At 38.5% G+C, this 24,695-nt stretch overlaps 1 protein-coding gene across 1 annotated transcript in view; it reads right to left on the bottom strand.

Annotated features, from left to right (window-relative positions):
- The window catches only part of LOC146002145 (uncharacterized), a 61,781-nt gene extending 41,013 nt beyond the window's left edge, over positions 1-20,768 (bottom strand). Inside the window, exons 1-3 of the mRNA XM_083139864.1 lie at positions 20,696-20,768; positions 10,416-10,573; positions 6,887-7,040 (exon numbers count right to left, since the gene is read on the bottom strand). Coding sequence (XP_082995990.1) covers positions 6,887-7,040; positions 10,416-10,573; positions 20,696-20,747 — 364 coding nt within the window. The 5' untranslated portion in view covers positions 20,748-20,768. The remainder of the gene's footprint in view (positions 1-6,886; positions 7,041-10,415; positions 10,574-20,695) is intronic.
- Between the last annotated feature and the right edge of the window lie 3,927 nt (positions 20,769-24,695).

Here is a 24,695-nt window from a genome sequence, read left to right as displayed (position 1 = left end):
GACCGCCCACCGACAGGATATAAATTTAGTACAATTTCTTCTTCATCTGCCGTTTACAAAACTTAAAGTAACAAAGGTTGAACTTTTTGTATTGGGTTATAAATAAATGAAATGAATGTCCAATGTCGCAGCAGGAACTGAATTCCGGCACCAAAACAATTTAAGTCCTGGTTTCTAGATTGAGTCATGACACGGGAACGAGTATTCCTCCGTGATCTCTATCTTGTATGCCAGAAGGTTTTTTTGCCTGGTCTGCTTCCCGTCACGAAATGATCTGTCGTCGCCATTTCGTAATGTGCTGGAAATAAAATTTTACACGGTGTGGCGTTTACAACGTTGCTGTCATTATCTGCTTCTGGTGCAGTGTTTGCAGCACTGTCTTATCGCAACACATCACCATGAAGTAGAATGACGTCAGTACATAGCTTTGTTAGTTTTCTCACGACACGTGCCATAATTATACCGGGTGTCCCAAAAGTCCGGTCTCATAGGGAAAGTCGGGATAATTGAAGTAATGATAACTTCTTCCAGGTAAGGTAATGCAGATGAAATGGATGCCAGGGATGGAAAGTACACTGTGCAAGAGAAAGCAGAAATTGTGATTCTGCATGCCTCAGGTCTTTCCCAACGGCAAACGTGTGATGAATTTCACCGTCGTCATCCAAACAAACGGAAACCTAGATTTTTTTTCTTTGGGGGCACCTTAAATCTCTTTTGTACAGTCAACGGCAAAGATAATGGTAAGCAAATTGTCCACCGCTATTTTCGTTACTTTTTTATTCTACATCCTCTGTTGTCTTAAGGAATGAAACCATGTTGGTTCAAAGCAGGCATTGTTCTCTGCTTGTCGACGTCTTTATTTCAATTCATTGTCATCACATTGTGTAATACAGACCGAATGGAAATGGGAGTGGACAATTCGCCTACTGTTTCTCTCGCCGTTTGGTACAACACACGTCCACGTTCAATTGATTATATTTCAAACAAAGCATTGGTGCTGCATGCCACGCTATCACACCAACAATGTTACGCATTGTACAAAGAGCTTTCCATTCTCATATCCATACCTGCAGGGCTGAAGAGGGGCATCAATTTCAACATTTGTTGCCGTAATGCTTTTCCAACCTGAAACAAAGGCTATATTATGAATATTCAACATTCATGACTTCAAGACTTCCGACTTTCCCTATGAGATTGGACTTTTGTGACACCCTGTACGTTTGCTCCAGTTGATCTCTGTAGATATTTGCTTGCATGCACTTCGCTGGTAATTATCCTTGTACTGGGTCGGCTGAAAAGTTCATAGGCTGACTCATAGATGGCGTTACTAGAATTAAATCCATGTGATTTTTACTTAGTACTAACCTTCAAAAGATACGTGTATAAATTTCACAGCTGCCGGATAATTAGTTCGTGAGGTATAGCATTGTGAGTGAAGCAGCTTTTGTTATTGTGAAAAAATGGATAAAAAAGAATTTCGTGTGTTAATAAAGCATTGCTTTTTGGCGAAAAACAATACTGTTGAAGCCAAGGCTTGGCTTGATAAACATTATTCGGACTCTGCACCAGGAAAATCAACCGTTGAGAAGTGGTTTGCTAAATTTAAACGAGGCGAAATGAGCATCGAAGACGATGCACGCAGTGGACGCCCCAAAGAGGCTGTTACCGACGAAAACATCAAAAAAGTCCACAAAATAATTTTAAATGATCGTAAAGTGAAGTTGATCGAGATAGCTGAGACTTTAAAAATATCAAATGAACGTGTTGGACATATTGTGCATGAATATTTGAACATGCGAAAGCTGTGTGCAAAATGGGTGCCGCGCGTGCTCACAATCGATCAAAAGCAACAACGTCTTGATGATTCGGAGCAATGTTTAGCGATATTCAACCTTAATAAACACGAATTTTTCCGTCGATATATTACAATGGATGAAACATGGCTCCATAACTACACTCCAGGGTCCAATCGACAGTCAGCCGAGTGGACTGCACGTGATGAACCGAATCCAAAGCGTGGAAAGACGCAACAGTCGGCTGGCAAGGTTATGGAATCAGTATTCTGGGATGCGCATGGTATTATATTCATCGATTACCTAAAAAAGGGCCAGACCATCAACAGCGATTATTACATAGCGTTGTTGGAGCGTTTAAAGGATGAAATCACGAAAAAACGGCCCCATTTGAAGAATAAAAAAGTGCTGTTTCATCAAGACAATGCACCGTGTCACAAATCAATGAAAACGATGGCAAAATTATATGAATTAGACTACGAATTGCTTCCCCATCCACCATATTCTCCAGATCTGGCCCCCAGTGACTTTTTCCTGTTTGCAGACCTTAAAAGAATGCTCGCTGGAAAGAAATTTAGCACTGATGAAGAGGTAATCGCCGAAACTGAGGCCTATTTTGAGGCTAAAGAGAAATCGTACTATAAAAATGGCATCGAAAAATTGTATGACCGCTATAATCGTTGTATCGCCCTCGAAGGTAACTATATTGAATAATAAAATCGAATTTTGTCAAAAAAATATTTTTTACTATGTTAGCCTACGAACTTTTCAGCCCAACTGTTATATATGTGTTTATACATTATAGGCGCACCCTATAAATATAGGTATTGGCCAAGTCCGAGGGCTTGCGGCCAGTTGCGAAATGTCACGCTCGTGTAACTTCAGTCCCATTATGCTCCTAATCCACAAGTTTCATGGCGATTCTCGTGAGGAGCTTTCCTTGAAAGCTCACCGTTCTGTCAACCAAACAGATTACATGGAAACAATTCAGAATAATTTATTAATACAGTATGTGTTTGGCACTGACGTTGGTCAAGCGTGTAAATTGGCAGTACGATATAAGATACATGAGAAAAATGGAAAGCTACTTACAATAATATTGTGTTATGGAGTTTTTTATGAATATTTAGTGGCACTTTATGTTTGAGGAATCAATAATGTAGGATTATGCCGTGCATGTATTTTAAAACACACTGGACACCTGAGGCGCAATCTGCGTGTTTGCGTTAGGAATTGCCACAAAATCCGGATAATGGATTTCCGCATTTCAAATTATCCGACATCCGTTCGAACATACGGATCATTCGGATATCAGATAGTACATATTTGATGAAGGATTTTTAGAAAATCAGTACTGTGAAATACAAGCATGACGAATAAATGAATAGGCCTATATGGATAGTCCGTAAAACGGATAAACAATGAAACTGTCCGGATAATGCACGCATTCGATTATCCGGACATTTCGGATAATCCGAATATCCGGATAATCCGGACAATTCGGATATCCAACAGAATATCCGATATCCGGATATTTGAAATCCGGATAGAAAATTATCCGATATCCGGATATTTGAAATCCGGATAGAAAATTATCCGATATCCGGATATTTGAAATCCGGATAGAAAATTATCCGACATCCGGATATTTTTTCCCGGACTTGGCCATCCCTAGTTTGGATACAACAGAGCAAAGCACACAAAAAAGGAATAAAGATAGAAAAGGATAGAGAAACATGAATAAGAGAGAAAGTATTAAAGAAGCACAAAACAACCGGGAGAAAAATAAATGGAGATAGACACAATTAAGGAGAGATAAAATAAATATGCAAAGAAAGATAAACATAAGCAGGAATTTTCTGAGTGAGTTCTTTGACCGAATGCGTCATTTCAGTACCATCATTAGGAAACCATTTCTAGAGCAAATATCTCCCTAGAGAAATTGACTAGAATTCTAGGAATCCAGGAGGTAATTAGTTTCCTGTCAAACTCACGTCGTCACGAACATTTGTTATCTTGCCATAACCATAGGTTACGTTTGTCCTCCCACATAGCTCGATGGCCATCGAGGTGAAAGAGTCCACCAATGTTGCCAAGTATATCCTTTTTATCATAACACTACATGAGAACATTCATCAAAAATTAAACAGTAGACTTGTAATGTCCAGTGATCGGAAGTTGATGAAATGTCATTATTTTCGGGGCTAAATTACTTTTTAACTGTCACTGGGTTACAGTTATTTTACGCAAAAAGTAACTCACCCAATGTTACAGATACTTATTTTATAAAGTGCATAACTCAGTGACAGTTACCATTACATTTAAAGTTAATCTCTAATATTTAAGTCTCTATTTTAAATACTACTTGTGTTATTGGCATAATGTTAATTTGATTTTCTCAATTCAAATTGCCAGGGGTCCTGTGTTCGAATCCGGGCTTGGGCATTGATGTTTGTGCGTATCCATTAATTAATCAATTTCACCATGTCATCACTCATCCCCATCTTCGCAAAATTAGCCAAAAGTGGCACAAAAAGCGAAGTAAAATAAAACAAATCAATCAATCGATTTTCTCATTTGAAATCGAATTTTAAATTACGGTTCCTTTTTACTTATTTCTGCACTGAAAGAAAAATAAGAATAGGTGTCAGGATTCGCACAGCAGCCATGTTCGTGGTCAATTTCGTTTGCCGTGTGCAAGGAAATATCGTGAAATAACTTGTTTGAACAACCGGATACTACACAATGTGCCATCTTGAATTCCGTATGTTTACAAGAACTGGCCTTCATAATAACTGCTTGAAGCCACAATGTAACAATTTATGACGTAGGTGAAACACACCTGCAAGTAGTTCTCATATTTGGAAAGAAATGAATTTAAAATGTGAGCTCATAGAATTTCCAGTTTCCCTTTGACCTTGACTCAAACTGCGTTCAATATAGCATAAAGTAATGCTAATAAAATATCAATGGATTTCATCACGAAATCTTGAGCTCTATTGTTGACAAGAATGTTACAATAACAGATACATTGTCTATTTTCAAGATCTAAAAATAGACGGAGAGTACAAAGAAACAGAATACAGATGAATGAAAAACGTTTGGTAACGCAAGAAGGGAAAATGTAATAATGGCATGAATATGGTATATATGCCGGAAAATATTGAAAATTTTATGTAAAAATCATTATAAAGGGTGTCTCAGAAATATTTTTTGTATAAAGATAAATTTATTACCAAAAGAAAGCTTATTTGTGGAAAAGAGTATTGGACAAATGGTGACCGTTCATGTAACGCACGCAGTCTTAACGATTGGCGAGAATCCTCACTAACAGACAGACTGGCGCACACGGTCAACGTTTCTGTTCGATCTTAATGACCTTGGACGTCCCGGCTGTTTACTCGTCATAGTGCTTCCAGTGTTTTCAAACTTTCTCACCCTATATTTAATTACATTTGCGCTTGGGACGTCTCTCATTACTGCCAGGTTATAATGATGCCGATACAAACGACGCACAGCAACATAAGAATCATTATTTTTATAAAACGAACGAACACAAAAAGCACGTTGCTGCCCCGTAAAGCGCTCCATGGCAACTAAATATTAACAATATTGCCAAGCGTTTGCGATCTATCCCATTTCTCCGTAATGTGCGAATTGCCCCAGAGGGCGGGTTCAAAAACGAAAATATTTCTATGGAAAATAGGAATAACATTTCTTCGAGCCTACACAACACGATTTGCAAAGATACTACAAAATTAAATTGGGTTTAGCATCATATGAAGTTATGTATTTGCATGTGGATTCATTCCCAACTGATAAATAACATTTAAAGTGAAGAATAGTATGCATGTGGACCCGTAACTAGAGAGGGAGATAAGCGACAGAGTAAAAGGGAGAGGCAGAAAGAAAGAGAGAGAGTGAGAGAAAGAGAGAGAGAGAGGGGGGGGGAGGTAGACCGGTAGAGGTCGATTTCTGCCCTCCCCCGTACTTTCCACCCCCAATAAAAACCTTTACCGTGTTACATATTTACGGTTTTAAATAAGAAAATAATAGTCTTATTTTTAAACACTTTAACTATTACTGTTACTTTTATTGTAGGTATACATTTACTTAATACCTACATAATGATATCAAAATAGCATTAATTTCTTAACTAGAATTGCTACATGATATATAGTGTGTTATGAAGCAGTAAATTAAAAAAAATTCTCTTTTGGAGATTAAGACAACGCGGATGTATTGAGCTGTACTTCTAAAATTCCTGTTTACCTCATACTTGTTTATGCATTCCTAACAATTGACTACAGGCTTGAACTTGTTGAACGATGAGAATTACTTCTGCTCTTCTTTCCATCTATTATTTATTTTTGTACCTAGACTTCATTATTTCTACACGTATCTACCAAATTTATACTGTTCTAAATCAATATTTATCCTCCAACAATTTAGTTATATTTTTTTAAGTGTGTGCTGCCATCTATTTGTCTTTGCCAAAACTTTCCTTTCCATCTCGTGTTATTGTTTCCAATATGAAATACCTGGTTTGTAACAACTTTCAAAAATAAATGCCCATGTTTATATAATCAAAATTAAGATTTTGGCGCTACTCAAGGAGGACATCCCGGTTTGGCGCCCCCACAAGGTGGGATTGAGTTACCCCTGAGGTAGAATAAGATAGTGAAGAACAGGAAGAGAATAAATATAAATATAATGAAACGAGACAAAAAGAAGAGAAGAATGAGAATAAAAATGAAAGTAAAGATATCGAGAAAGAAGAGGAAGAAAATAGAAAAATATAATGAAAAAAAATAACGAGAAGGAAGAGAGAAAGAGATTAAAGATAGCGAGAGTGGAAAAGGAATAGAAGAAATGAGAAGAGAGGAAAGAACGAGATTGAGAAAGAAGAGAACATGCTTATGGAATAAAGATGGAATGGAAGGAAGAGAGAAAACTGAAACACGAGCATAAAACAAACGAAAAGAGGAAGAAAGGGGTGCAGAGAAAATAAAATGAAGGAACCTGTTCTCTGATCTGATGAAGCTGCAAACTGGGGAAAATAGAAGATGAGAATGATAACAAAAAGAACTTACTGTCGAAAGGAAGAAATACGTTCGAGCACTTGCATTTGGTCTCCGTAATGTTCTGCGCTCTAAGCACCCAACAAACATCTCTGGAAGTTTCCAGTTTCTTAGAACATCTTTTAAAAGGCAGCCATTCACTTTCTGCCAACTCCGTGCTGTCGATCTGTAAGTAGATAGTTTGTATTTTTAACAGTAGATGTCTCCAGTTCATAATAAGCTAAAAATTGTACACTTGCACTCTATATCTGTCTTTAATTTCAGCTGTTGTCATCGAGACATAAATATAGCGTGAGTACAAAAACACTCCCTGGTATCAAGATGTCATAAAATTAATAGTTACTTGAATATTTTGATAAACTTGATATCCAAAGCTCAATTAACTCAAAATATTTTAATATCTTTCTTTTCAGAATCGCTAGTTGTGAATTCGGTAGCTAGAGGGCAGTAACATCGAAAATGGTGTTCACTCCGCAGCAAAGAAGCTGGTGTTAGAATTTGCCAAAACAAGCAGTGTTGTGAGAATTCAGCGTGCATTTCAACGGAAGTTTAATGTTGATCCACCTACACACAAATCCATTCTGCAGTGGCATAAAACATTTGTTGATAGAGGATGCATTTGTGATTAAAGAAAAGAATATTGTGGCTGACCGTCCATCTCTGTGGAAATTGTGGAGCGTGTGCGAGAAGCCTTTGTACGCAGTTCCAGAAAATCAACACGTCAAGCCAGCAGGCAGTTGCAGGTGCCACAAACTACCGTAAGCAAGATTTTACGGAAGCGTTTGCGTTTTCACCCGTACCGGCTGCAATTGGTTCTAAAGTTATATCCACAAGACAAGGTAAAGCGACGTGAGTTTTGCGAGACACGATGAAACCTTTCTGACAAAGATCATTTTTAGTGATGAGGCGACCTTCCACTTGAGTGGAAAAGTGAACAGGCATAATGTTAAGATCTGGGGAAGCGAGCATCCGCATGCCACTCTTGATGTGGAACGTGACTCACCCAAGGTGAATGCTTTTTGTGCAGTGTCAGAACGTCGAGTGTACGGTCCGTTCTTCTTTGAGGGACCAACAATCACAGGTGAAAGCTACTTAACAATGCTACGTGACTGGTTAATTCCTCAACTTGCTGCAGAGAGAGGTGACTACATTCTACAACAAGATGGAGCGCCCCCACACTGGCATCAATCTGTATGCAGCTTTCTGAATGACAACCTCCCACACCGTTCGATAGGATGAGCTGGATGCAATGATAAAAATCTATGCAAGTGGCCCCCACGATCACCGGATATGACATTTTGTGACTTTTTTCTTTGAGGGTTCGTGAAGGACCAGGTCTATGTACCTCCACTACCCACAACCTTGAATCATCTTCAGGAACGCATCAGTACAGCTGTCAACTTCATCACACCGGATACGCTTGAGAAGGTGTGTGTGGTTGGAGCTGGATTATCGTCTCGATGTTTACCGCGTAACAGGTGGCGCGCACATTGAGCATTTGTAATTCCAATGAACACCACGAAAACTTTATAAGTTTTTACAACTCCTGTGAACATTTCTGTAGAATACTACTTTTGGAATTAAATTTATACCCTTTCAAAACCAAGGAGTGTTGAAATTTTAATTCGAAGTCTAATGAGATAATGAATTGGTAACATTCACGTAAGATGATTTGCTACTTTATCCATACGTTAATAATTATTTTTGCATTGTAAGCAGAATAAGCGTTTACATATCTACAATGCAGCAGGCCTCCTTGGTTAGTGTAACAGATGTCTTGAGTGCAAATGCAAATTTGTTTGCCTTACAAGTCAGCAAACTATTCTTATTACCTTGCAGTTCCAAGTACCTTAGAATATTGGCTGTAATCTAGGTCATTAAATCTCATGATAACATTTAGACGCAATTTAGAAACACTTAGTATATTTTTATTTTAAGAAATCCCAAACTCATACACAAAAATGCTATTGAACTAGTAACACTAAAAACTTGACCACAGTTCTATTTCCAAGTTGTAACCTACCTTCAAGTTTCTGGTGATCACTTTAATACATTAAAGTATCAGAACTATGCCATGAAAACGTAAGTACGTAGAAAACAGCCTGCTGTTGTCCCAGCTCTGTGAGGTTGGTCTGTTGCAAAATGGTGTTCCTCAATCCACAAGGCATGGATATCTTTGATTACAGGACCATTAATGGACACTAATTATTTTTCAGTATAATGGTATAGTTTCAATTTCTTTGAGGGCGATGAAAACATCCCTGATAAATTTTGCCGGGTATATTTTTTTTTGTGGGAGGGGAATTCCTGGCATCACCCCCGTTAATTTGCAAACTGCGTGTATCATCATTTATCCCCATCGTCGCGTCGCGTTTTCTACCAAGAGGTAGAAAAACGTTTAAAATAACCTAAGTAGAATCACCCGTAATGTTAAAGAAACGTTTGCCAAATCTGTCCATAATTAAAAATACACTGTGGGACCTTATGGGCAGTGCTCAAAGTGAGAGGATGACACCCCCAACCAGCATTTTTTTCTCAAGACTTTCCCCTAACAGTTTCATTGTCACCATGTTAAACCATTGAGCATTCCCCCAGCTAGGCCCAAGACTCGATTGGACACCCTTTATGTTTATTTAATCGCTATTATATAACAACAGTAATGTATATTTCTACAGCAGTGAGAAATTTGATAAATTATGTTCGACAACCAGCCGTAAAATATAGTACGAGGCGTATTCGGAAAGTAAGTACCGAAATGGTGTAAAAAAATAAAGTAAAATAGTTTCGTACCTTTTTTATTTGCATTGCATTCTACAGACCTTAAACTACTCTTCCACGTAGTTTCCACCATTGTTCAAGCATTTGTCGTACCGTGGCACTAGTTTTTGTTTCCCATCATCATAGACTGTTCCCGCCTGTGACGAAAGCCATCCATGCACTGCTGCTTCGACGTCGTCATCCTCGTCGAAACGCTGACCAGCAAGAAACTTCTTCTTCAGATGGAGAAAGAGATGGTAGTCACTTGGGGCCAAGTCAGGGCTGTTGGCGGATGAACAAATTGTTCCCAGCCGAATGACGTGATGACATTTTGAGTTTGTTGGGTCGTATGCGGACGAGCATTGTCGTAAAGCAACACAATGCCTTCGCTAAGCATTCCGCGTCTTTTGTTTTGAATTGCACGAAGCAGCCGGATTAATGTGTCACAGCAGGCATCTTTGTTGGGGGTCTGTCCTCTAGGCAAGAATTCAACAATTCTTGTATTGAGAAAACAAATCACAGACCGGACTTCACAGTCGGCGGGCCGATTGATTTTCTTGAACATTTCAAACCTTCAGAAAACTACGAAGAAAAAGCATTACCTGCTCCCACGCGTGCCTGTGGCTAACTAACGGATGAAGGACGTCAGCGAGAACTCACACGGTCGCGACTGCAGCGCTACAGCGGCAATATTTCCAAACGGTACTTACTTTACGAATACGCCTCGTACTTTTGTGTTGATCTTAAATTCCAGTTTAGATAAACAAATGAAAAGTTCACTTACCACTTCCATTGAGATTTTTGAGCTCAGTTTGAAGTTAGGGAACACCGAGTGTGGCTTTACCATCATCAAAGTGATTTCAGACAGGGATAAGACGTCTGTGAGGTAATACTGAAATCCTGCATTGGTGCCAACGGAAGGAGCAATTGTGCGGTTGTAGGCTGAAATTGAAGAACGCCAAAATTAGAGAAACTGTAAAAATATTGCTTCTCATATGTACAGTCAGCGGCAATAAAAATGAGAGACCTAGATCGTGATATGCAAGGCTTTATGTGCGTTGCCTGACCTACGGCGATAAGTGCATTTTAATAGCAACTTGTAAGTGGCAACTTCTACAAGCGCCGTAAAGTTAGGCAACGCACGTAACGCCTTGCATATCAGGATCTAGGTGTCTCATTTCAATTGACGGCGACTGTACAGTCATAGGCACTTCTTGATGAAACAATACCATGGTTTTGAATGTGGTTATTTCAACTCAGAAATGTACGTGACTATACAGTTTGCCTTCATTGAATTATTTATTTATTTCTCACGGTTGTTAGAAACATGTAAATATACTTTGATTGTTATTTTACCATAGAAAACGTGCCAACTTCGCCATTCACATTTGAATAGAAATAATCATTATCACATTTAACATAATAACAGTGAAAATTCAATAATAAAGCATTTACACAGTGAATCTTGCATTAGATGGATATTCCCAATGGAGTAGTGGTAAACGCCTTGTAATCAAGAGGTTTTGAGTTCGATCCCATCTTGCTTTAAAGCTGTAACCCAGGGACGTAGCTAGGTTGATCAGTTTGGGGGGGGGGGGCCAAACGTAAGATTTTTTCTATCAAACTATTATAAATTAACAAACTATTTATACACCATATAGGCCTATGCTGTATACATACATTATATATGTATGTATGTATATATATATATATATATATATATATACTGGGTGATTTTTTTAACCTGAATCACTTGAATATCTTGAAAAAAAATCATCCTACAAAAAAATGTTCCAAATATAAAGTTGATAGTTTGGAGGGGGAAGTTTAGTGATGCAACAAAAGAACACCCCCTCCCCCTCATGTAGGTGGGGAGGGGGTAACTTTGAAATTTCAAATAGAAACTCCTATTTTTTATTACAGATTCGGATTTTACGGAAAAAAATACATAAGTTTTGTCTGAAACATTTTTTTCGATTCGTGATAGATGGCGCTATAATCGACAAATTTTCATTTCTTGAATGTTTACACTTTAAAACCAATGTATTTCATTTCGCAATTCATTTAAATTCAAAAAATAAAACATTTTTGTTCCAGGACTTGAAATTGTTGTAAAACAAATAAATTTATTTTTAAAATTCAAAATTACTCGACAATTCTTAGCTCTAGATATCTCGATGGCTAGTAAACTACATTCACTTCTCAATTACATTAAGTGTTCAAAATGGTGATCTTCAACTTCAATACATTTATTATTGGCACTTCGAATGAATGTACACAACTCAAAAGTATCTCTGGTTCAATTATGGCCCAAGCGTTTTGGATTCGCTCTTATCATATTTTCACGAGTAGTTGGCAATTCTCGATACACTTTATCTTTTACGTAGCCCCACAAAAAGAAATCTTGTGAAGTAAGATCTGGTGATCTGGTAGGCCAATTTACAGGACCAGCTCTGCCGATCCATCGGCCATTGAAGTCAGGACCGAGTACTTCACGTGCTGCTCTCGAATAGTGCGCTGGACATCCATCCTGCTGAAACCTCATGTTCTGTCTCAGTTCCAGGTTAAGATCTTCAAGTAATATTGGCAGTTCATTTTGAAGAATGTCGCGGTACTGTTGACCATTCAAATTTCCATCAATAAAGTAGGGACCGATGAGTTTGTCATCAATAATTCCACACCACACGTTTACAGTCCATGGACGCTGATGCTCAACTTGGCGCAACCAGTGCGGATTTTCGACACTCCAGTAACATATTATGCTGATTGACCGTTCCCTGGTTTGTAAAAGATGACTCATCAGAGAACAATACCAGATGAAATAAATTTGGGTTTATTTGTATTTGTTCACATGCACACTGACAAAACGTCACTAGATTTTGAAAATAATCGCCATGAAGTTCTTGATACAATGACACATGATATGGATGATATTTATGACGCCGTAAAATCTTCAAAACACTGCTCTGGGACAATCCGGAATTTCGAACTACTTCTCGCGAGCTGACATGAGGATCATGGGCCACAGCAGCTAACACATTAATTTCATTTTCTTCTCCAGTAACTGTTCTTCGACGGGTCCTTTGTTTAGGTTTAACACTTCCTTCAGTAGTAAATTGATTGACTGTACGTTGAAACGAAGCGAAAGAACGCACCCTGTCTGGAAAACGCTGAGCATAAACAATGACAGCTTGACGGAGATTCCTGCCAGATTCTCCATACACGAGAACCATTTCAATTTTCTCTTCTACAGTTAATACATCCATTGATATTAAAAAGTATCAACAGCTTAGTCAAATTAATCGCTTGGAGCATTCCTGTGATCTAAAAAACAATGATAAACAAACAATGATTTAACAGGAAAAGTCTAAAAAGGAACTGTTTCTTGACATTGTTTTATTTTTATTTTTTTCTGTTGTAGCTTTGTTAAGCATCTTTGACACAACAATAAAAAAAATATCGAATATAACTTTTAAATGTTGTAAATAGGCGAATTACGAGTTTACTGAAATCTCAAAAGATTTGTCAAGAATTAGTACAAAGTTCATGCACGAGAATGTTTTATTTTTTGAATTTAAATGAATTGCGAAATGAAATACATTGGTTTTAAAGTGTAAACATATAAGAAATGAAAATTTGTTGATTATAGGGCCATCTATCACGAATCGAAAAAAATGTTTCGGACAAAACTTATGTATTTTTTCCGTAAAATCCGAATCTGTAATAAAAAATAGGAGTTTCTATTTGAAATTTCAAAGTTGCCCCCCGCCCCACCTACAAGAGGGGTATGGGGTGTTCTTTTGTTGCACCACTAAACTTTCCCCTCCAAACTATCAACTTTTTATTTGGAACATTTTTTTGTAGGATGATTTTTTCAAGATATTCAAGTGATTCAGGTTAAAAAAATCACCCAGTATATATATATATATATATATATATATATATATATATATATATATATATATTTATATATATTTATATATAGTCTTGGATAGAAAAGGATCAAGGGCCTCCTCGGTGGCGCATGGTAGCATCGTCGCCTTGTAATCAAGGGGTTCCGGGTTCGATACCCGGTGGATGCTCAATGCTCATAGTGATTTGGATCCCACTTTACACTGTAGCACCAGTCCCGATTAGCCTTACTGTGTATAAAGTGGACTTAAAACACCAACTCAATCAATCATTAAATTGGAAAGGAATATAATTTTCTTCTGTAGCCCCCAACAGTCTACGGATATACTCTCGCGAAATACACAGCCATTATTCGGGAAACTAAATGCAGAATGAACTCATTAGCTTAGTGGCTGATACACCAAGAACCATGTTATTAGTCTTTAGATTTGTAAATTTGCAAAAAAAAAATTGAGAATTAGATAAAATCCTTTTCCGTGGTTTTAGATATAAAGTGCTGGAACCAGGTTTACAAGTATTGGCAACAGTGCAAATATGAAATGTGTGCGTAATGAGTTCAAGCTAGGCATCTCATGTATACAATTCATACTGGAATCGAATCCGGTATCTCTTAGTTCAAGGGCGGGCCCGAGTCTTCTATGGCATCTGATTGTTCACTTGGGAAATGACGATGAAATTATATGCACACGTCTAATTTCTTAAAATTAATCTTATTTGTGTGTGGAAAAGTCAATATATGATGGCACTGGATAAAACAAAGTTCCCACACGCTCAAATGATTACGGTCTCGTCTTTGGTTCGGCAGGTTCAACAACTGCCCGGGTTCGATTCCCGATAGAGGCACATAGTTTGTTCGGATCTCACTTTAAACTGTAGCTCCAGTCCCGATTAGCCTTACTGTGCATAAAGTGGACTTAAAACACCAGTTCAAGTAATCAATCAATCGAACGGTTCAAGCCGGACCCTGTGGCTGAGTGGTTAGCACATCGCGCTGCGACGCCAAGGGTCCTGGGTTCGAATCCCGCTCGGCCTTGGTTGTTTGTGAATGTATTGTCCATTCATCAATTTGATCATTTCATCACTCATCTCCATCTTCGCAAATTAGCCAAAACGCGAAGTAAAATAAACTAAATCAATCAATCAATCAATCGAAAGGTTCAAGGTTCGATCCCTGGTGGTCAGGCCGGTAGCCAGAATTTGATTTCGGAAGGGGCTTATCTCTTATCGGCAGCTACCTAAAGACGAAAAGGTTGGGGAGAGAGTAAATGCGCTGAAGATGAATTTCTTGGTATATTGCAACTTACCATATATAAGATGTTTAATCCTGTTAATGAAGTAAATTTAATTACTACTACACATTATTAAAATCAGATATCTGTAGGATTTCTGGAAATGACTGCAGCCCCCGAGCCCCTTCCCTGAGTATGTGCCTGCTTGTATTAGTTCCAAAATTTCTGTGCTGTTCCAACATAGTGAGGACAATTTGGGAAGTACTCGAAAGCGATATGGAAGCAAATTCTGCTCTCGAAACTATGAGACTCGATGAGATGACCACGCGCAACCAAATGAAAGAACTCTTCGCAGGCCTTGTCCCTCAATATTAATTTTACTGACTAATCGTAAGTTTTTCTCGGCCTCCTCGATGACGCAGTGGTAGCGTCGTCGCCTTGCAATCAAGGGGTCCCGGGTTCGATACCCGGTGCAGGCACATAGTGGTTCGGATCCCCGATTAGCCTTACTGTGCATACAGTGGACTTAAAACACGAACTCTATAATTGGAAGGTTTTAGAAGAACTAAACATGGCTTCTTATGCATCGTACAACTTTGCTTCTTTTCGCTCTACTTTCACAGTTTTTCTTCCTAAGAATTCCACTGAGTATAACACGCTACGAAACCAGAGGTCCAAGGTTCGGACATTGGACAGGTGTGGTTGTATCATGTCTGTCCCATCGCCATTCCTTCGGCTCATCATTCATCCTCATCGTCGCATTTAACCCAAGAGGTAGAAAAGCGGCGTAATATAGAAATATATAAATGATTGATTTTGTTTATTTTACTTCGCTTTTCTGACACTTTTTGGCTAATCGTGAAGATGAAGATGACAATGAGTGATGTGAAATTGATGAGAGGACCATCATAAATAACACACACTCCCAGTCCGGGATTCGAACCCATGACCCCTGGCATCGTAGTGCACATTGTTAACCACTGCACAACAAATAGAAACAGAAAATGCTTGATAAGTTATTTGCTTCTCCATAACTCATGATTATATTATAAGTATTATTCAATGTATGACTAGGGATTAATTATATTTGTATGTCTAGCCAACCTTGCCCCGCATTTGCAGGTGGAGGCTAAATGAAGAAAAATCACAGAAAGAAAGATATACTTGTAACATAGTACTTATAGAGCATGCAGATGGCTGTAAATAAAATTGCTACATACCTAGTTTCCTTCCTTAATTGAAACGTGGTTTATTCTTCATTATACATGAGATCAACCACCCTGGGAGTCGAACCCAGGATCTTGTGTGGTAGTCAGAGTCTCTTTTAGAATGCCTATATGTTGGATATTTGGTCGATCAGTCGATCCTGATCCATTGTTTCCAGAGGAAGACAATCTGGCAGCTTCTCATTCGACATTTTACTCGCGATGTAGGAAAACGAGATCACAAACACTTCGTGATGCTATCTTCTCGCGTTTACAGAAGTTTACCACCGCTCGCACAACAAATCCTACTTCAAACTGACAAATATCAACTCTCCACCAAATCAACAGATGAACCGACCGCTTGGATGTTTCTCCGTATTTTCAGAAAGTGGCCTTTCCCTCCTTGCAAAGCAGGTCATTAGTAGGAGGGTTGAGTGTATGTGAGAAGAACCGCTATGTCATTCATTCCCGCGCCGAAAAACGGACAAGCAATAGAATTCTGTTCTTGGAATTTGAAACGCATGGGGATATCTTTTCTGAACCATAAAATAATTAACGCAGAAAGTTCTAGCCACTCGTAGCTAAATCTTCCTGTTTGTGTCGTCCTTTCGGGCCCCATGGAGCCAGTGCAGGGCCAGATGAAGAGAAAGTGCGGGTTTTGGGGGGGGGGATCCTGGATCTGGTGTGCAGTAGAGAGGAAAAGTTCATTTTCAATAGGTCTCAGACTTCCCTGGCCGGGAATACATCTGTTTGCGTTCAACAAGCAAGAAACAGGCAAATAAGAAAGAAATGCCTTGCTTGCTTCTGAAAATTGAAGAAGTGTTTCAAACTGCAAGCAAAATTTACTGAAGAATTATTTTGCAATATTTGTCATCAAAGTAAAATTTCCAGCAAATACAGAACAGTTTCCCGGGGCCACGTGGACGTTTGCCGGGGCCAGTGCTCCCGCGTGCCCCCCCTAACGACGTCTCTGCTGTAACCTCAAGTTGACATCTCAATGCATATATACACTAAATGTTATTAATATCATGTTACTTGTAAAAGTGCATAAAGCATTTTGTAGACTTTTTCCAAACAAAATTTAGTTATTTTGAATTCTTGAATTAAAATTAGTCCATCCTGATAGAATAAGGTTTCCTTGATTGGAATGTAGAAAATAATATATTATTGGTTCCTAAAATCATGAGATGCTCCATGAAGCTTTCTTCACTCCCTGAGGAAAGATCTGGTTCCACACCTTATCTAACCGCCTTTCTATTTTTATGTATGTAAATTTGTAGCTTTTTATTTCATATTAACAAGATTGAATTGTGTGAGAAGAACGTGAACCTAAGACACGAAGACAAGTTCTTGCATCGTCATAAATCTAGCTCCTTGAATTTGATTGTAGCTCCATTTTCAGTTCCTTGTTAATAACGCCTTTGGCAACACTGATTGTTTTTAGGCTTGCAGTCGTAATGTCATTTTGTCCACGTTCTGGCGCGTTTTCAGGTTTGAGAATTCGTTTGACTATATGCAGTATTGTGCTATTTTCGCTTTTTTTAAATAAAAAAGTATCTTCAGCATGTATAAGTTTATGATTAACAGAAGAAAAGTTGAAGATGGAGACAGACTGTTAAGCCTGGTCCACACGTGATGTTTTATCAGTCTTGCACGGTCGTACCAGACGGATCAAACAAAACATTACGTGTGGACGTCAAGTTTGACGTCTTACATGAACTGAATGAGGTTTGACGACCCCTCGAAAAATGGATGGGTTGGAGCTTTGCTTTCTGACAAAACGGCAAACAAGTCGTTACATATAGACCATGGGCGTCGCCAGAAATTTTTGTAAGGGGTGTCGGGCAAATGATAGAAGTTGAAGAGTAGAAAAATAATAAGTATTATTACCACGGTTATAAATGTTATTATACAATAATAAATATTATAAACTAACGAAAATACATTTTATTCGAAATAATAATAATTATTATTATATAAAAGGGGAGACTCCATCCAAAAACGAGTAAACAGAACAACTATTTCCATTATTTATTTTGCATTTTATGCAGTTAGTATCTGAAATGCATATTGATATTAACTTTTGCACGTATCGTTCAAGAAAAGGCTTTAAATGTTAGGGGGATTAATTTTTCATAAAGTTTGTTGTGTTACCTCTCACCTACAACTGTAATTCTTAAGAGTTTTGAAAACTGTAGAACCATTTGTTCTATGGATGAAACGGTAGAATATAACCTTGTTCGTGTATTTTTCATTCAATGTTATCGATCCAATACATTTTTACTTTGATTATTCTGTCCAAATGCTAACAAAATGAACTTTATTTCTGTTCTTAACAATAAGAGGAACAAACTTTCGAAATTCTTGTATCTTTAAATGAACAATGTCAATTTCCACGGGGGGGTCCAACGACCCGTTCGACCCCCTCCCCCCCTCCCGACGCCCATGATGTAGACGCACATTCGTCTGATTGGTCAAACTTCGCTTAATTTTGCGCCGAGTCTCGTTGATGTTGGACAAGTAATGTTTTGTTTTTCATTTTATGGGTTTAATATCGTTAAAAATTTGCAGTAGGTGTTCATATCCATACGTAAATAATTATTAGTGTTACCAGATCTATTAGGAAAAGGTAGGACATAATGTCTCAAAATGTAGGACACAAAACATTCGCAATAAATAATACACATTTCTATAACACGTTAGAAAGTAATTTAAAATTGACACTTTTCAGTTATAAAATAATATGATTTCATAACGAAATCTAAAATGTCAAATTTCTAAACTTGTAACCAATATTAAACAAAACGCTTCTTATTACATGTTTTAACTCGTGCTTCTCAGAGGCGCCGATTTGTCTCAAAATTTCAGGTTTAGTGAAAATATATTTATGATAGACTGACTAAACCAGTACCAAACGTTTTACAGACTTTATGAAAACAAATATTTATATTTAATAAGAACGGGAAACACCTTTTTCCATCAGTATAAACCCCAAGGCAATACATTTTGCTCAGACACTGAACAGTGACATCATCAGATCGTGGCTCCAAAACTTTGTTCATAAATTTGCTTCCGTTTTTGTTCTAGCAGGTCTAACTTGTATTTTCATTTTGGACAATGTCTGAAACAAAATAAATTTCACTATTGAGTTTGGGATCGCAGATTTGTAACTTGCATGATTTATCTTTGTTCAACTGAAACACGCATTTTCGTAATTAATATTATGTGACGCTCAAAATGCAGGACATTTATGATTTTTCAAATTTCTCCCGGACACCGGACATAAGGCTAATAAACTGGACGTCTGGTAACTTTAATAATTATGCCAATCCTCATGTTCCTGCCGTAATTGAGGGAGAAAATTGAAATATGAGAATTTACCCTTCTTAAGTAAGCACTCTCGAGACCACAGTGAGCGATGTGTAATTTTTTTCAATCTCACCGCACAGACTGAAATTATACTTGTCAACAATGATTCTTCCATGGTGTTTTTGGAGAGAATGAGACAAAACTGAGGGAAAGCATGAATGATGTAGCCGCGAGTTTTGCGTCAGCGTCTGTCAAACTTATACTTTATCGTGCAAACTGACGACGAAATATTACGTGTGGACCAGGCTTAACAATAACAAAACTGACAAAAAGACCATTCCAGGTGTAAGCGTTGTGAAACCAGTGTACAGAAGGTCGTGGAATCTACTGGAACAGTTTGTAAGTACCATGATAGTTACCTAAAATTTAGATTTACATTCAGTCACGGTGGATAAAAATGATGGTTTTTATTTAAAAAAAAAAACATTCTTGACGATTTTTTTTAAATCGATATTTTTAATCACGCTTAAATTTGCTTGCATGCTTTTTGGCACCATACATATAGATACTGTATATGTTTTTTACAGAATTTTTTTTCTAGTAAAGAGCCCTGTAAAACAATTGATCAGTTGGATTAAAGCTAATAAAAATGATATGTAAACAAACATTTTTTATATTTCTGATATAAACCTACTATGAAAATATTTGTTGAGTGTGTTAGTGAAACTATAATAATTTCAGTAACTTATCTTCCAGTGAAAATAAAACATTCTGGATGTACTCTATAATTGTAACTTAAAATATTAACTTAACATATTTTATAGTTTTTGTAGCTGAAATTTGGAGATTTTTTTTAATGATGGTTGGAAAAATATCAGCTGACATGTTTATTTACACTTTAATGATAATGACACTATTTCAGATTTAACATGATTAGTATTTTGTATATTTTTCTACACAAACTGTTTGCTATTTTTGCCCATAAAAATTATTGAATTTTTAAATCAAGTGTTTTCAATTTACATATTACATTCCCTTACATATGAGCTTCACACCATCAGTACATATATATTGTTTCCTTTCTTCTTCTTCCTTAGAGCCTAATAAACACCATTAAATGATTAGTAGATTAATGTACTTTCACGAAAAGTCATTCTGATAGTTTTAAAATCCTTATGTACATAATTCTATAAATTATTTATTTAAAGTAATTTAAATCAGTAATTTTTTTTTCAAAAATCACCCGACTTAAATCAACCTAATTTAAAATCAATCCACCTTCAGTGGACCTGAAAATCGTCCAGAAATAGGACAGAATCTCGAAAGTTTCGATGTAGCCTAATTGCACATGTTGAGAACCACTGAGAGTATGTCTAGTTAAATTTTGTGCACATGGGTAAAATACTTACCGATGATTTCATCAGGATCATACTTCAATAGAAATTGGAATTCCAGTGTCATTGTGTGTTTTCTAGGTATGGGTTTTCTGGTAGCAAAACACTGGCCATAATTTCCGTAAATAGGCATCATAGCTTCGCAACACTCGGACGACGATAAGCTTCGATGATCATAAACACAGCCAACGATAATATCTTCGCATCTGAGGACAAAGGTGGATATTTCAGACAGTCACGTATTTAGAAATAATGTGCGTTCATTTCGATCTTCAGCCGAGAGATCAGGAGAAGCGTGGCGGGCGGCGCTGACGGACATGCCGACATTTGCGGCCTGTAATGCCCACTTATTTTTATGGACATATGCAAACATTAATATAAATATTGCAAAACGAGCACTAACCTGTGTTATAACACGCAAAAGTTCTTCTGTAATTCATCCAAGTTCATCCCTTATATACACAAATAAATACGCTTTAGAAACGATGTTAAGAGCCACAGATAATAAAACATTTTAATCATAGTTTTGACCAGTAACGTCCTGCTTAAGTTTATATCCTTGAAAGAGTTTTGTGTCGTTTGGAGGTTTCGAATGTGCAACACTGTATCAAGATTACGCTGCAGACGAAACCGTTAAAAGTCAATGGTATTCGTGAGCTTGCTTGCAATCCGAAATCTCCGAGCTCGAGTTGTTTGCTCCTTCGCGACTGAGAGCTGTGAATATAGTGGCGAGCAGATGTAAACCAAGAGCATCTTAATTTCGTACTGTGCGCAACAGTGTTATTCTTGGTTACTTGCCGTTACTTGTTTGTGTTATTGCAGTGTGTATGTGTGTTGTGTCAATGAGACGATTGGAATGCCAGCCGCAAGGTTCACGTTAGAACAAAGAATTTTTATGTATGACACTTACGTGAAAACAGACTCGTGTTGAGACGTGTGTAGGCAATTTGTACAGAAATTCCCAGGCGTTTCACCGCCACATAGAGATACGGTTAGACATCTTGTCCTTAAATTACGAAAAACTGGATCGTTAAATTTTAAAACACCTAAGCAAAAACGACGGATTCTAACCGAAGCAAAACTCGATGAAATTGGTGCAGCGTTAGAACGTTCTCCAAACAAACCTCTACTCCGTGTTTCACAGGAGATGGGCGTGTCAAAATCATCAGCACATACAGCTACTAAAATTAAAACCGTACAGAGTTTCTATAGTGCGAGAATTACGGCCCCCTGACAACGTAAGTAGAGTAAATTTCTGTAATTGGGTTTTGCAGAATATAGTACAGAGCATTCCCTGACATTCGCTACGAGACTCGCAGGCAAGCGACCCGGCATCAGAGCTTGTCTTTCCCCGTGAACGGGTCCGCGACAGTCGCACGCTACAGTCTGTTTTTTCGTTCTCCCTGCCTTCGCTCTCTTTCCCCTTCTGTTGACGTTGCTGACTGACGCCAGTATAATCCTCCCTCGGAAGTTGTGTTGTGTTGTGTCCGTGTGTTGAAGATTGTAGCTTAATATGGCACCACAAAAGTTTACATTACAACAAAGGATTTATCTTGTCGAGTGTTACTTCGGAAAGAGGAATTGTGGAGAAGTGCGAAGACGTTATGCAGCAAAATTTCCTGGTGTTCCCGTTCCACATAGGACCACTATACCACTATATTAAACCTCGTAAAAAAGTTTAGAGTAACAGGGTCAGTTCTGAATAAAAGTGGAAAGAAAAATGGGAACATCTAAAATATAAAGTATACAAAGACAATCCGCACACCATCCCTGAATTAAAAGAGAGTATTGTACGAGAAATCGGGAGAATTACAGTAGACGAACTTGCACGTGTAAATGCCAATTTCCTTCGGAGATGCCAGGAATGTGTTGCAGCAGAGGGACATACAGGGGGTGGACGAAAATATGGAAACACCTGCAGAAATGCACAATACCTTTATTAATATCGAGTAGGACCACCTTTGGCACGCAGAACGGCCTGCAGTCGACGTGGAATGGACAAATACTGGTCGCGTATGGTTGTCAAAGGGATATTGTACCATTCTTCCTCCAAAGCAGCTGGAAGTTGTTGTAGAGACGATGGTGGTGGGTAGCTGGCTCGCACCTTGGTCTTCAAAACCGATCACAGGGACTCAATAATATTGAATTCTGGTAATTTTGGAGGCCACGGCAGATGTGACGCTTCATCTTCGTGCTCATCAAACCAGTCCTGGACGATGTGAGCTGTATGAACAGGGGCTCTGTCATCTTGAAACACGGCATCACTATTTGGAAACAAAGTTTGCACCATGGGATGCAGCTGGTCACTCAAAATGGTTACGTAGTCCCTGGCAGTGACATGTCCATGCAGGGTGATGATGGGTCCGGCAGAATACCAGGAGATGGCTTCCCAAATCATCACTGAACCACCGCCATGCTTCACTCTGGGTAACAGACAGTCTGTATCGTACGCTTGTGTTGGCGTTCTCCACACGTACACTCGGCCAGAAGTTGGAAACAATGTAAAGGATGACTCATCCGACCAGATTACAGTCTTCCACTGCTCCATTGTCCAGTTTTTATGGGCGTTTCACCACTGTCTCCGTCTAGCAGCATGGTCAACAGTCACGAGTGGTTTGGGAATTGCAGATCTGCCATGAATACCCTGCTTGTGTAGTTCTCTTCTGACTGTTTTGACGCTAACAGGGTTTGTAAGCACTGTATTCAGCTCAGCAATGACTTTTGGAGCCGTGGTGATCTTATGCTTGTTCACAATCCTACCCAATGTGTGTCTGTCTCTGTCACGCAACACACACTTGCGTCCACGCTGGTGCTTCGCTGATGCTGTTTTTCCGGAAGTCTCGTAGGCAGTCATGATCTTTGAGACTGTGCCTCTTGATACACCAAACATTTCCGCTACTTTCGTCACGGAAGCTCCCACCATACGCGCACCCACAATTTGCCCTCTTTGAAACTCTGTCAGCTCAGACATGATTCACGATAACCTGCACGGACCGGTCGCTGAACTGTAACTGGCCCATCTGTCAGGTTGGCCAGGTTGTATACTTCGCAGGAAGTGCCAGTGACCACAGCGCCACCTAGCATTCAGACGCAAATCGTGTTTGAAATGGCTACCTGTTTTATACCAGGTGTTTCCATATTTTTGTCCAACCCCTGTAACTTTCAACACCTTCTGTAGTCAAGGTTAGTACACAATATGAAAACTGTAATTTTAATAGCCGACTCTAGCGACTGTCGTGGACCCCGTTCACCGGGAAAGACAAGCGCTGATGCCGGACCGCTTGCCGCCGAGTCTCGGAGCGAATGTCAGGGAATACTCTTAGATGATATTGTTGATCCACAGTTAATATTTTTTTCGGATGAGGCATGGTTTCACGTGCATGGTCTTGTTTGTTCACAGAACAATAGATACTGGAGCACTGAAAATCCCCGAATAATACACGAAGTTCTGTTACATGATGCAAAAATTGGTGTGTGGTGTGCTGTAAGTGCAAAAGGAATAATAGGGCCTATACACAATAAATTCAGAGAGGTACCGCACACAAATACACGCCCCGTTTTTTCAATTGTTATCAGAAAATGAGAGAAAATATGGGTATTTTCAACAAGATTCGGTCACAGCCCATACCGCCGCTGATTCTTTGGACGCTATAAGGGAGTGTTTGATGACAGAATAATTTCTAGAGGTTTATAGCCTTCACGTTCACCAGATCTTACCGTACGTGACTATTATTTGTGGGGAACCTTAAAAAATAGAGTCTACCGAAATAACCCTCATAGCATTGAAGAACTAAAAGACAATATAAGGGCAGAACTTGGAAGAATTACGGAAGAGTAACTTTTGCGTGTGTATCAACATTTCATCAAACGATGACAGGAATGTGTGAATGTAGGTGGACATCACTCTGAACAACTCTTATAACACAGGTTAGTGCTCGTTTTGCAATATTTATATAAATGTCTGCATATGTCCATAAAAATAAGCGGGCATTACAGGCCGCAAATGTCGGTATCT

The sequence above is a fragment of the Lepisma saccharinum genome, chromosome 18 (genome assembly GCF_977018435.1).
Source record: "Lepisma saccharinum chromosome 18, izLepSacc3.1, whole genome shotgun sequence".
In the NCBI taxonomy this organism is placed as follows: domain Eukaryota; kingdom Metazoa; phylum Arthropoda; class Insecta; order Zygentoma; family Lepismatidae; genus Lepisma; species Lepisma saccharinum.
The sequence above is the reverse complement of the archived record's forward strand: the minus strand, read 5'-3'. Positions and strand labels throughout refer to the sequence as shown.